At 34.1% G+C, this 13,893-nt stretch overlaps 2 protein-coding genes across 2 annotated transcripts; one reads left to right on the forward strand and one right to left on the reverse strand.

The window, feature by feature from the left end:
- Positions 1-12,143: 12,143 nt before the first annotated feature.
- Positions 12,144-13,381, forward strand: N7539_003342 (aminoglycoside phosphotransferase family protein; the record flags this gene model as incomplete). The annotated part of the gene is made up of 2 exons (XM_056932944.1): positions 12,144-12,339; positions 12,405-13,381. 2 exons carry the CDS (start codon positions 12,144-12,146, stop codon positions 13,379-13,381), a joined length of 1,173 nt encoding a protein of 390 aa, XP_056790485.1.
- A 46-nt stretch (positions 13,382-13,427) lies between these two features.
- Positions 13,428-13,826, reverse strand: N7539_003343 (uncharacterized protein; the record flags this gene model as incomplete). The annotated part of the gene is made up of 1 exon (XM_056932945.1): positions 13,428-13,826. The coding sequence occupies one exon, from the start codon at positions 13,824-13,826 to the stop codon at positions 13,428-13,430; it is 399 nt and encodes a 132-aa protein (XP_056790486.1).
- Positions 13,827-13,893: the final 67 nt, after the last annotated feature.

Genomic DNA, 13,893 nt, shown 5'->3' on the forward strand with positions numbered 1-13,893 from the left:
AACCCTAAACCCTAAAAACCCTAACCCTAAACCCTAAAAAAAAACCCTAAAAACCCTAAACCCTAAACCCTAAAAACCCTAAACCCTAAAAGCCCGTAAGTAGGAGCGAAAAGGGATCGAAAAGCTACTAGAATATAAGATACTACTATTTATAGTCGATACTAGAGTAAATAGAATCTAATTTATATAAGCTCTCGTCGATAGCGATTACTACTATTATATAATAGTAAATAAGTCCTTAGTCTAGTTACTCGACCTCTTATATATATAGATATAGCCACGAATTCTTAATAGAGTTATACTAAATTAGTATAGAATTATCTATGCTATCTACTTCGACCTCGATATCTATAGCTATTAATAGGGCTATATATTCGCCTATATTATTAGACTATAGAGCGATAGTATAATACTCGGAGACTTATAGTTATATAATATAAATAGGCGATATTTAGTAAGAATATTATAAGTATAGTAGGACTAACTTAGGATAAGGATAGGATATAGGAGGATAGAGGGCATAAGCTATATCTACTATATATACTACGTATATTATCTTAAAACTTAGGATAGACTATAGCCTCTTCCCTTTTCTTTTTCTCCTTTTTAGCTTTTAAGATTCTTAATACTATATAGCTAAGTTAAATAAAAGTTTCTAAGTCCTTCTAAAGCTTTTCTATTCTTATATATAATATTATCTTAAAGACTCTCCTCTTCTTTTATAACCTTTTTTCTTTTTAAAGTATTAGTCGGATAGCGAAGTACTATATCCTCTAGCTACCCTAATAACTTTACTAATACCGAACCGATATAACTAGTACCGAAGCTACGATAGTATAATTACGCGAGCGAACCTTCTCTATAGAATAAACTTCTCGTAGAATCTCTTTAAATTTTAGCTATAAAGACACTAAATATAAACTCGAAACCCTAGAATAGCTACTTAAGTAGATTTCTAGTAATACTCGAGTAGCCTTTTAAGTCTTAAAGTAGGAGACGGAAAAGAACGAATATCTTACTAAGTAGATCGAATAGTTAACTAAGGAAAATAAGATATTAAAGTCTCTAAATACTATAGAATAGACTCCGGAAATCTAGTATATAGAAGAAGCTTACGCTAGTCTTCGCGCTAACTATAATAAGACTACTAAAAAACGCGATATACTAGTAACTATAATACGATTTATATAGATAGATTATAATACTAGTAGAGGAATTAGTTTAAGTTATACTATATCTAAGACTAAAGAACTCTACTATAAATCTACTAAGATCCCTAATCCTCTGATACTTAGCGATAGTAAGGAAGTTAAGTTTAAAGATTAGGAATTAAATATTCTTAAAAAACTTAAACTAAATTACGATTACTATCTAACTAAAAAGTACTATATTATATATACTAAGAGTTAATATAAAGGAAAAGTACTAATATATATTAATCCTTATATATATATAGATACTACTAACTAGTATAAGAAGCTTAAAAAGATACTAAAGTATCTAGGAAGCGTCTTTAATAACCTAGATCGTAAGAGACTTATATATAATAAGTATATAAATCTAAAAATAGATATTAAGACTAACTTTACTAACTTCTTAGCGGACTTTAACCGACTAATAGAAGAGGCTAGTTAACCTATAGATCTATAAAAATAGGATCTATATTAGAAGATCCTACTACTAATATAAAACTAAGTAATAATAGATATTAATAATAACGAAGTATCTCTTTATTAATTCGTATACTAATACTAGAAAGCCGCTAGGAGAATCTCGTAGTAGATTATAGCTTATAGCCTACACGAGTTACGCCTAAGCGTAGATTTATATAGTAGCTATATCTAAGATAATACTATAGCCTAAAATACTATCTTAAACTTAAATATAACTAGAGCTCCTTTAATCTTCGTTAGAGATCTAGCTAAGAAAGTATAACTTATAAAGGAAGAAAAGTACTTTATCTATAAGGAAAAAGGTTATCTCTCCTATAACTATCCTAAGAAGAAATTAGCTACTATTATAGTAACTACTACCGGATTATTAGTTAAGGAAGCCGATAAAGTAAATCTCGTTAAACTTAAGAGATCTAACTCTAACTCTAATATAGGAAAAGTCTAATCCTAGGAAAAGTCTCTATTCCGGGAGGCGTATCTAAGCTAAACTTATATAAATTACTATTACCTATAAGTAGTATAACTATTCACGCTTAGATAGCTATTAATAGAAGAATAGTTTAAATTAAATATTTAGTAGATACTAGAGTAGATAGATATCTCTATATTTATTCGAATATAGTTAGGCTACTAGTATCTCTTAGGATAAAGACCCTTAAGCTTCTAACTACTTATCTAGTTATAGATTACGATAGCAGATTAAGGGAATCTATTATCTATATAACTAAGTTAATCCTTATAATTAGCGGCTATATATAGCTTAAGTAACTAATATTAATTACTAAGCTTAGTAGAAATAATATAATCTTAGGAAGAGTATAGTTTATAGAGTATAATATCCTACTAGACTATAAGAATTAGAGATTAGTATAGCTAGATTAGTCTATCCTAAGAGAGGAGGTTTAATAAGCTATATAGAAGAAGGTCTCTTATATTATCCTATAGAGACCGAAGATTATAGATATCTTATAATATTAGAAGGATATAGAACGGAGAGATTAATACTTCGAGAAATAGGAAGAAGAGACTAAGAAGAGTTTAAGTTACGAATCTTAAATTAACGAACGTAAGAAGAAAATAGAACAGAAAACTTCGGACTTTAGTCTAGATATCGCTACTATTAGCAGACTAGGATTCTACCGCTATATATAATTAGTAGGAATATAATCCTTCGTTATATTACTAGCTTAAATCGATAAGATTATTAACTCTAAAGTAATAGAAGTAACTATATCTAAGGTACTAGATATAAAGAAAATTATACTAAAGGAATACTACGAGTTTATAGATATATTCTCTAAGATTACCTTAGATATACTACTACTATTAAGAGGAATACCGGACTATCGGATCGAGCTTAAAAATAATTCCTTTAAGTAGCTTAACTACCTACTTTATAAAATAACGGAAGAGGAGCTATACTTCGTAAAGTAGTATATACTATAGAATCTAGTAAAAGGTTTTATCGTATCCTCTTTAGTACTATATATATTACTAATTTTAATAGCGGTTAAGCCTAGTAGTAGACTAAGATTCTACGTTAATTACCGTAAGTTAAATACTTTAATAAAGAAGGACTAATACCTCTTACCTTTAATCGATAAACTACTTTAATAGATTAGTAAGACTAAGTAGTTTACTAAACTTAATATCTAATAAGGATTTTATAGGATTTATATATATCTAGACTTAGAGGATCTTACGACTTTTAAGTTAAGATATAGATTATATAAATATAAGATCTTACTATTTAGATTAACTAATAGACTAGCTATATTCTAATATTATATTAACTAGGCTTTAGGAGATTATCTTAACGATTTCTATACTATATTTATAGATAATATTCTAATCTATACTAAGAGTAACTTAAGATAGTACTAAGTATATATAAAGATAGTATTATAACAGTTACGAAAAGTAGGCTTATAAGTAGTACTATATAAATACGAATTTTATATATAAGAGACTAAATTCCTTAGCTTTATTATTAGTATATAGGGGATTAGAGTTAATCTAGTAAAGGTAGATATAATTATAGTATAGATAGCTCCGGAGACTATTAGAGGAGTATAATCTTTCTTAGGTATATATAACTTCTACTAGAGATTTATTAGAGATTATAGCCGTATCGTGAAACTACTCTACTATCTTACTAGGAAGAAAACGTCTTTTATATAGGACTAGGACTACTAATCTACGTTCGAAACGTTAAAGATAAGTTTAAGTTCTACTCTAGTATTAAACTACTATAATCCGAATATATCTATACGCCTAGAGATAGATACTTCCGATAGTTACCTAGGTATAGTACTATCCTAGGAAACTAATAGGATATAGTATCTAGTAGCTTTCTTTTCGAAGACTATAGATTAAGGTTAATAAAAATATAATATATATAATAAGGAAATATTAGCTATTATTAAAGTACTTAAGGAATAGCGGACTAAACTAGAGGGTCTATAACGAGTTTAATCCTTCGAAATCTAGATAGATTATTAGTTCTTATAATACTTTATAATAGGTAAGAAGCTTAATACTCGTTAAGTATATTAGGCCGAGATACTATCGCGGTACTATTTTATTATTAAATACTATAATAGTAGAAGTAATATTATTACTAATATACTATTAAGAAAAGAGAAGATACTAAAGATAAAGGACTAGCCTAAATAGATTATAATCCTAAGGAAGAAACTTAAGAAAGGAGTCTACCCTATAGTCTTATTAGTTAATATAGCTTAAAACGGTATTATCGAGCGAATCCTATAAATAAATAAGAATTATAAGAGTCTCGAATAATATCAAAAGGAAGTAAACGATAATTTAAGTAAGTAGTTATTAAGATAAGATTATCTCCTATAGGAGAGAACTTAACTTATAGTTCCTAATAATAGTAATTTATAGATAAGACTCCTCGATAAGATTTACTATTAACTATTAATAGCTTATCTAGGATAAGATAAGATATATTAAATAGCCGCTTTATAATACTATTAGCCGGAGCTCTATTAGGATATAAGATAGTATATTAATAACTATTAATTATATAAGCGAACTAAAGTATAGAAGGATAAGATATCTAGCGAGTTAAAACTACTTCCGATCCCTAGCTAGCTATAGTAATATATTACTATAGATTACCGCTCCTTCCCTCGAGATAAGTATAGCTATAATATAGTTATAGTCTTTATTAATTAACTAATAAAGCGACTAATCTCTATCTCCTACTATAAGGATATTAATATAAAAAGGACTATACGGATCTTTATTAACTATATTTATCGCTAGACTAGGATACTAGATTCGATTATCTTAGACCGCGGAGGTTAGTTCGTATCCGAATTTTAGACGGAATTCTATAGAATCCTTAATATTAAGAAAAAACTATTAACGGTATACTATCTATAAACCGATAGTTAAAGTAAGATTACGAATTAATATATAGCTTAATATCTATAGCCCTTTATAAGTTATTATTAAGATAACTAGTCCGACTATCTTATAATAGTAGATTTCGCTACTATAGTACTACTATAGGGGATAACTAGTATATTACTCTTTTATATAGAAAGAGATTATAAACCTAGAGTATTATTTAACTAGAAGACGCTAAAGAAACTTAATTAGTAGTAATATATTCGATCTTAACTTTATTAAGGGGATCCTTTAGAGGAAATTTAAGTAGTATAAGACTATATAAGTAACCTAAAAGAGATTTAGGAGCGAGTCTAATAATAAGTAACTATAGCTTAGGAATACTATAAGGAATATATTAATTAATATCGTAGATCTAAGGATTTCGGTATCAGAGATATAGTCTATATAACTTCGAAAAATTAGAAAACTCCTTAATCTAGCCGTAAATTAGCTTACTAGATATATAGACCCTTTAAGATTCTCGAAAAAGTAGGAAATACGTATAAGATCGAACTACCGAACTCTATAAAGATATATCCGATATTCTTACTAGATAAGCTATAAAAAGTATCGAAATCAGAACTACTATAAGACTAACTACCGGATCCGGGACTACCGCTTAAGATTATAGATAGCGAGTAGGAATAGGAAGTCGAGAAGATCCTCGCGGTAAGGCTACGATATCGAAAGTTATAGTATTAAGTAAAGTAGAAAGGGTATAAATATAACGATAACTAGTATCCCGTAAGGAACTTTAAGAATTTACTAGAGAGAGTTATAGAATTCTATAGGAAATATCCTAATTAGCTAGGACTACCGAGAAGACTATAAAATTAGGCTAAAGCGGTACTAAAAGATAAAGTTAATAATAACTATAAGGATAACGATAAGCCGGTTACTTAAGAACGATACTAATACTACTAGTACTAGAATTTAAAGATCTAGAGGGCTAGGTCCTTTAAAGAAGGAGGTAATATTATAAGTATAGTAGGACTAACTTAGGATAAGGATAGGATATAGGAGGATAGAGGATATAAGCTACGTCTACTACGTATACTATACGTACTATCTTAAAACTTAGGATAGACTATAGCCTCTTCCCTTTTCTTTTTCTCCTCTTTAGCCTTTAAGATTCTTAATACTATATAGCTAAGTTAAATAAAAGTTTCTAAGTCCTTCTAAAGCTTTTCTATTCTCGCGTATAATAAAGAAAAGGATACCTAGATATTTTTATAAAGTCTAGGGAGCGGATAAGGTATTAGAATTATATAGATTATACTATTAGGTCTATTAGGATAAAGGTATTATATATTATCTAAGTAGAGATACTATCTATCTAGTAACTTATATAAAGTATATCGGATATAAATCGCTTATAAATCGGTAAGATTTCGCTAGATAATATCGAGAGAGTACTCTATCCTAAGAAGTATATTAACCTAAAGAATAAGCTACTAAAATACTACTAGTAATAGATAGCGGCTTTTAGCTAGTAGCTTACTAATTAGCTACTACTATACTAGCTAGGGATCGATTATAAGATCCCTTTAAAATATAACTAAAATAGTATCGAAGAGCTACTACTATATAGTCCTCTTTATAGTATAAAGAAGGAAGAACTTCTTTACCTATAAAAAATATTAATAGACCTACTTAGGAAGAACTTTATATATATAAGCTAATCGCCTATAGCGATACCGATCTTACTAGTTAGAAAGCTAGGTAGAGGCGTATAATTCTATATTAATTACTAAGAATTAAATAAGCGAATAGTAAAGGATCGCTATTCTCTACTACTAATTCGAGAGACGTTACGGAATATAGGCTAAGCCCGCTAGTTTATAAAGCTTAATATTATTACAGTCTTCTATAAGATTTATATTTACCCTAGAGAAGAATAGAAGATAGTATTTCGGACGCGATATAGGCTCTATAAGTAGAATATAACCCCCTTTAGGCTAACTAGTATACTAGTAATATTCTAGAGATATATTAATTAGATACTATAAAAGTATCTTAATAACTTTATCTTAGTATATATTAATAATATAATAATCTATACTAATAGAACGCTCGCGAATTACCGCTAAAAAGTTAGTAATATACTATAGAAGCGAATAGATACTAGTCTATAATATAATATTATAAAGTCGGAGTTCGAATAGGACTTAGTAAAATATCTTAGCTTTATTATCGAAGCCGGAAAAGGGATCTATATTAATCTAAAGAAGATAGAGGCTATTAGAGTATAGGAGAGACCGAAGTTAATATAGGATATATAAAGCTTTATCGGGTTTACGAACTTCTATCGGCTATTTATACCTCGATTCGCCGACCTTTTAGTACTATTAATATAGCTTATAAAGAAAGACGCTATCTTCGAATAGGATAATAACTACTAACTAGTCTTTATAGAACTAAAGGAACTCTTTATAAATATACCGATCCTCGCTTACTTTAAGAAAGATCGTTAGATAATCATAGAAACTAATACTTCTAGCTAGACTACTAGGATAGTTCTATCGTAATATAGGCCTAATAGATAACTACGGCTATACGCTTATCTATCCTAGAAGCTATTCCTAGTAGAAGCGAACTATAAAATCTACGATAAAGAGCTCCTAGCGATTATATAGGCCCTACGCGAATAGAGACCGGAACTAAAGATAGTACTCTAATTTACTATTATAATAGACTATAAGAACCTTCGCTACTTCGGTAAAGTATAATACCTTAATAAATAGTAAATATACTAGATAGATCTCCTAATAGAATTCGATTTTAATCTCCGCTATCGCCTAGATAAGCTTATAGTAAGACTAGATATACTATTATAATAGAGCTAAGATATACTATAGAGTATTACCGATAAAAGACTATCGAACTACTTCTAAGTCCTACTTAAAAGGATTAAGATTAAAATAGGACGACTAGATCCTTAACTAGTAGATAACTAATCTATTAGAGAGATCGATTTTAAAAGAAATATCCCCCTCTTCGAAGAAGAAGAGCTTTAGATAGAATAGAAAAGGGTAAGGATATCCGATCCGATCTACTAATAAATCTCCTATATCTTACTAACGGAAGAGCGCCGAATTACCGCTAAAATAAATATTAAGATAAGTCTATTAGAGTACTATTTAGATAAGTAGGGGATACTCTATTTTAGGTAATAGGTTTAGATTCTAGAGAGTAAGATTCTACGTATAGAAATTATACAGAAAGTTCACGATTTATATATTATAGTATATCCTAGGTAAGACGCTACTTATTCGATACTATCTCAATAGTTCTTCTAGCTAGGAGTAGTAAAGGATATACGACGCTTTCTATAAAATTATATAATCTACGGATAGAGCTTAGTATAGCGAGATATAAAGTATAGACTATTAAAGCTACTACTAATTATATAGTAAATCTAGACCGAGATATTAGTAGACTTTATTATCGGGCTACTATCCTCCGGTCCTATAAGAGTAATAAATTATATAGTTATAACTAACCGGTTAATAAAGAGCGTAGTTCTAATTAGAATAAAGAATATAAGGATAGAAGATATAGCGGAGGTATTCCTTATATACTTCTATATATTATAGGATACTACTAACGATTATAAGCAACTATAGCCCCTAATTTATAAGTTCTTTCTAGGAAAGAGTATATAAAAGGCTATCGATTTAATACCGATTATCTACTACTTTTTACCCCTAGACCGACGGCGTAATAGAACGTACTTATTAGGAGATTAAACGAATCCTATATATATTTATAATATATATATAGGATAATTAGAAGGATCTACTACTAATAGTTACTATAGTAATTAATAATCGTAATACTACTTTAACCGGAATCTCGCTATTCTTCTTTATCTATAGCTATTATATTAACCCGATTAGTATTAATAAAGTAGGGTAACTAGAAGACGCCCTAATATCCCTATAAAAGATAGGCGAAATATTCGCGAATTACCTACGAGAAGCTACCGATTAGATCTAGGCCGCTATAGCTTCTATATAGACCCTTTAAGAAGAATAAGCGAACCGGCGCCGATAGGCTATACCTATCTATAAGAAGGATAACTAGGTTTAGCTAAACCTTCGGAATATATATACTTAATAACTATTAAAGAAGTTAGATTAGCTATATACTCGATACCGAGTAGTTAACGTTCCGTTACTATTTATAGTCCGACTAGATATATCTACCGGTATATATCTAGTATTCTATATTAAGTTAGTTTGTCTAGTAGCGACGGACCTATTTCTATCTTAGCTAGTAAATAATCTATAGCTACTGCCTTTACTAGTTAATAGAGAGGAGGAATACGAGGTTAAGTAGATCTTAGCTATCTAACGGAGGAAGATTAGGTAAGGATATCGTAATAAAGTACTAGTAAAATAGAGAGGATAGGCAGAGTAGATATAGGAAGTACTAGATTTAGTATAGGATTATAGTATCTTAGATACCTTTAAGAAGTAGTATAGTACTATTTCGGACGTAATTCGCTAGTAAATCGGTACCGAAGCTTATATCGTTATACCCCTAATAAGACTAAGACTAGGAGGAGGGTATTATTATAGGCTAGTACCCGATATAGGTCACGTATATCACGAGACCTTAGTATATTAACGCGGAGAACGCACGGAATAAACTTCCCCTCCTTAAGCTTTTTATAAATAGTATATTAGCCTAGTTAGATTAAATTAAGTCTTGCTTTAGCCCTTCACATTAGTAGCCGAAATCGGCTAATAACGCGCGGATTTATTAATAGGATAAATAGCTTCTGTAGCTAACGTAGGCTAATCTCATCGGTTATCTAGCTGTTATTCGAGACCTCTAATCGCCAATCTTGTGGTAGGTTATTAAACCAACCAGCGATTACAACCTTACCCTTAAAAATCATACATAGCGGTAGCGAATAGCTATCAGCGTAAATTACTTCGATAGCAGTGACCCATTCGCGATTACCTAGCTATAGTATCGATCGCCGACCGTAGTAATCAGCTCGCGTAACAACCTTTTGTGTTGATATAAGGCCTATTACAAATCCTGTCTCATCGAAGTTGTAGATATCTTGCGGTTAAATACCGTTCTCATCGATCACGCGTTGTACGGTCGTAAACCACGCTCGTAGCGATTTTGGATCTTCGTTTAGGGCGCGTTGATAGTCGTATCGCCTAGAGAAACGCGATCGAATCTCTTCGCGTCGATTGATGAAGGTTGATGGCTAATTCCTACCAACAGTAGGTAGTGGCTGGCTACCGCGGGCGGCTAGTAGGATATTGGCCATCTCTCGTACAGTAGCCGGCCTAGGCGCTGCTCCACGCGCATCTAGAGAGATGATCCATTCAACTAGCGAATCCTCTTCGGTTTCGGTCAATTTATAGGTAGATAGGCGTTGATCAACGCGTGCCTGTCTCCCACTCGCGCGTGCAGCGAGAGTTCGGTAGGGTATATCGTATAGCTTTGCAGCTGCGCGAATCGATTCGATACGGCCGTTTTTGATATCGCCAAGGGCTAATAAGATCTTGCCCTCTTGATTGGCTAATTTCTGTTGAAATGCAGTGCGAATTGGTGGCATGGTAGATGGTTGAAGAAGGTAGGTAGGTAGTTGGACGCGATTCTCAGTGGGGTGTGCCGCGAAGCCGGGAATTACGTTATTTAGTTACGTTCTCAGCTTATTAAGCTAAAGGATCATATTAAATTAATCCCATAGGGCAGTTTATATACGTCTGAAGCGGGAGGAATACTCTGTCTTGCTTGGCAGGATAATAATATAGTACTACTACTATCTACTATCCATTCGCCAGAGATACACACTCCTACGAAGCGGAAGCGGCCATCGGCAACCTCTACGAATGCGGCTATTACGCGTGCCCCTTTCGGTGATGAGATAATAAAGGAGCTTGAAATTCCTGCTACGATTGATGACTACAATCACTATATGGGTGGGGTAGGTACTACAAATCAGTACAGATCTTCTTATGAGATTCATCGGAAGAGCGAGCGTACTTAGTTTCCGCTTCTTTTCTTCTTTCTTGATGCTAAAATTGTTAATGCCTTCCGCATTCAATCTGTCTACAAGAAGCAGCAGGGGGCTAGTGAGCTATCTAGTCAACTAGATTTTCGGAGGAAGCTCTACAAGCAGCTCTTTGCCTTTGCACCTACACCAACACCAACCCCGGTACCTGATATAAACCACCGGCGAATTCAATTCGATAAGCAAAAGGCTTATGTTTGGTGTCAATATACAAGGCAGAAGGGTCAAAGGGGTCAACAGGCTAAACGATCGAGATCTGGTTGCTTTGAATGTGGTATTACACTATGTGTGAAAGGCCAGTGTTGGGTGGAATTTCATGATAGTTCAAATCAGGCCTAATTGATTACCTTACTGGCTTGTTACCGTGATTGGCCAATGGGTACGCGTAGCCGTGCATGCGCCAGTATGGCCTAGTAAACTACGCTAATTTTGCTTCCCGGACGGACGAGGGGATAGACTCTTGAAGGCCTGAAATCGCGAGGTCTTGGCGGGATCTTTTGTATGCGGTGACTAGTTAAAGATACTTTATCAACTTATAAGCCTCTTTTTTGACGAGTATAAGTCGTCTCAAGTACTATTTCGACAGACGCTTTTAGAATCTATAGATACCTTAATGGAATTCCTAAAGTTAGAAGCAACATTTAAAGTAGGGTTTACTACAAAGTTGTTGAGATATCTGCATTCGAATATTGCCACTTTTGCGGTAAAATACCCGTTGTGTCCAAACTTATTCATAGGGGGTGTACCTGACTGGCCAGGTTGTTTATTTTCCTTGGCGAATGAAGTTCGTACCTCCGGTCGTGTTTTAGTGTTGACCAGAGAAGCGATTCCATTGGCTGACTACTGTGCCAGAACCCACAGCGACATTTCTCAAACCACCCTCTTATTTCTCGCTCATCTTCCCTTTTACTTAACCATGTCCTCCCTTGTTCTCCAGGTATCCTAAATAATCATTCATTCTGACCTATTCTTTTTGATCGGAAGGCTTCAAATTATCGTCCTGCAAGATGTCAGGAAAAAGGGCATTTGAATTAGAGGCTCAGCATGGCCGCCAGTCTAAAGCCGCGAGATTTAATGTCCATGTTTTGAAAAAGTTACAAGCCGCAATAACGGAAGACCCGGAGATCAACTTGGTCGAGCGACTCCCCGCGGATTATACACAACGTCTTATGGAAATGAGAAAACCGCTCGAAAGCTCTCCGAGTAAGTATCACAGTACCGCAATTCAGTCTCTCGTCATTCGCATAGCTAACGTCATCATCTGCCAGAGAAAATCAAATATAATCAACCGGATTCTGTCGAGGGCGATGAAGATATCCGACGCTCCCTTTGCCCATCAGACCCGGTTGAAATTGTGTTTCCTCTCTCAGATGCGGTTGAAAAGTTAATCGAGCCGGTGTCACAAACCGCGGAGGTTTTACCGGTCGGACTCTCTCAAAGGCTGTTTGAGGTTCTAGAGAATAGTGAAATCCTCTGGAAAGCTCCCTTCGCTCGACAGAAAGGAGTGTTCAAATGCTCCGCAGAAATTGTTGTTAAAGCGGTTCGCAACATGGAGCACTACACCGAATATACCGCTTTACAATATCTTGACCGTCATAAGTCGAATATTCCAGCACCAAAGCCTCTTGGCTTAGTGCGTATGAGCGGGATCACTTTGATATTCATGAGCTACATGGGTTCTGCGCCGCTTGGGGAAGTCTGGCATACGCTCGACTCTTGTCAAAAAACTTCCCTGAGCAATCAGCTCAACACAATCCTAGAAGATTTAAGAACTCTTCCTTTTACAGAAGGGTCTCCTTTAGGAGGAGTCGCAGGTGAAGGCTGCAGAGATCTCAGGAGACATGTTCGAACGAGCAAGACACCTATCACCAGCCTTGAAGACTTCGAGACATTCTTGTTCGCGAGCTCGCATCCAGGCGGCAGTGTGTTCGTTGAGTTTCTCCGTCGATTATCACCATCTCTCACAGACCATACGGGCCCTCGCATCGTTTTCACACATGGAGACATAAGGCCGGATAATATCATGGTTGAATTGGACGAAAACAAAAAGTACATTGTTTCTGGAATCCTTGACTGGGAATATAGTGGTTTCTACCCTGACTATTATGAATCTGTACGGTGCACAAACTGCCTCAGCCCTTACGAGGAAGATGACTGGTTTTTATATCTGCCAGAATGTGTCTCACCAAACACCTATGCTCAGTGGTGGCTTTTCGATCGAGTCAGGGAAACTAGAGTTGTATGAGCCGCCGCCGAAGCATATTCAGAATAGCTCCCATACAATGAGATCATTACACAATTGCACCCCTTTTCCCTTTCAAGATGCTTCGCGCTCGAGAATAATCTTCATCGTCCGTATCCAAAACAAAGTCATCTTCCAGTTTATCAAGGATCTCAAGCACGTAATCCTGGCAGTCCCATTCCACTGTCCCGTTGTCCACATGAATCGTTGACGCGACGACTTTGATTCTTTCAATATCATTTTTCCCGATATATCCAACGAATTCCTTGCCCAGAAAGCTTGTAGACTTTTCAGCCTTGGCGTTCACAACGTTGCGCTTGAAGTTCGGATGCTGTCCAATGACTTCAAAGATCATCGGCACGTGGTCATCGTCGACATATAAAGCCCAGTGTTGATAATTACCGTAGCGAGGGCGGTAAAACACAACGTATAGTTTTGGATCTGGCATTATATTGGGGTGGTATCTGATCGGCGAGAAAACATTTATGAGGTGAGCGATTGCAAAATGAACATGA

The sequence above is a fragment of the Penicillium diatomitis genome (genome assembly GCF_028827545.1).
Source record: "Penicillium diatomitis strain IBT 30728 chromosome Unknown utg000004l_segment0_segment0, whole genome shotgun sequence".
Taxonomy (NCBI): Eukaryota; Fungi; Ascomycota; class Eurotiomycetes; order Eurotiales; family Aspergillaceae; genus Penicillium; species Penicillium diatomitis.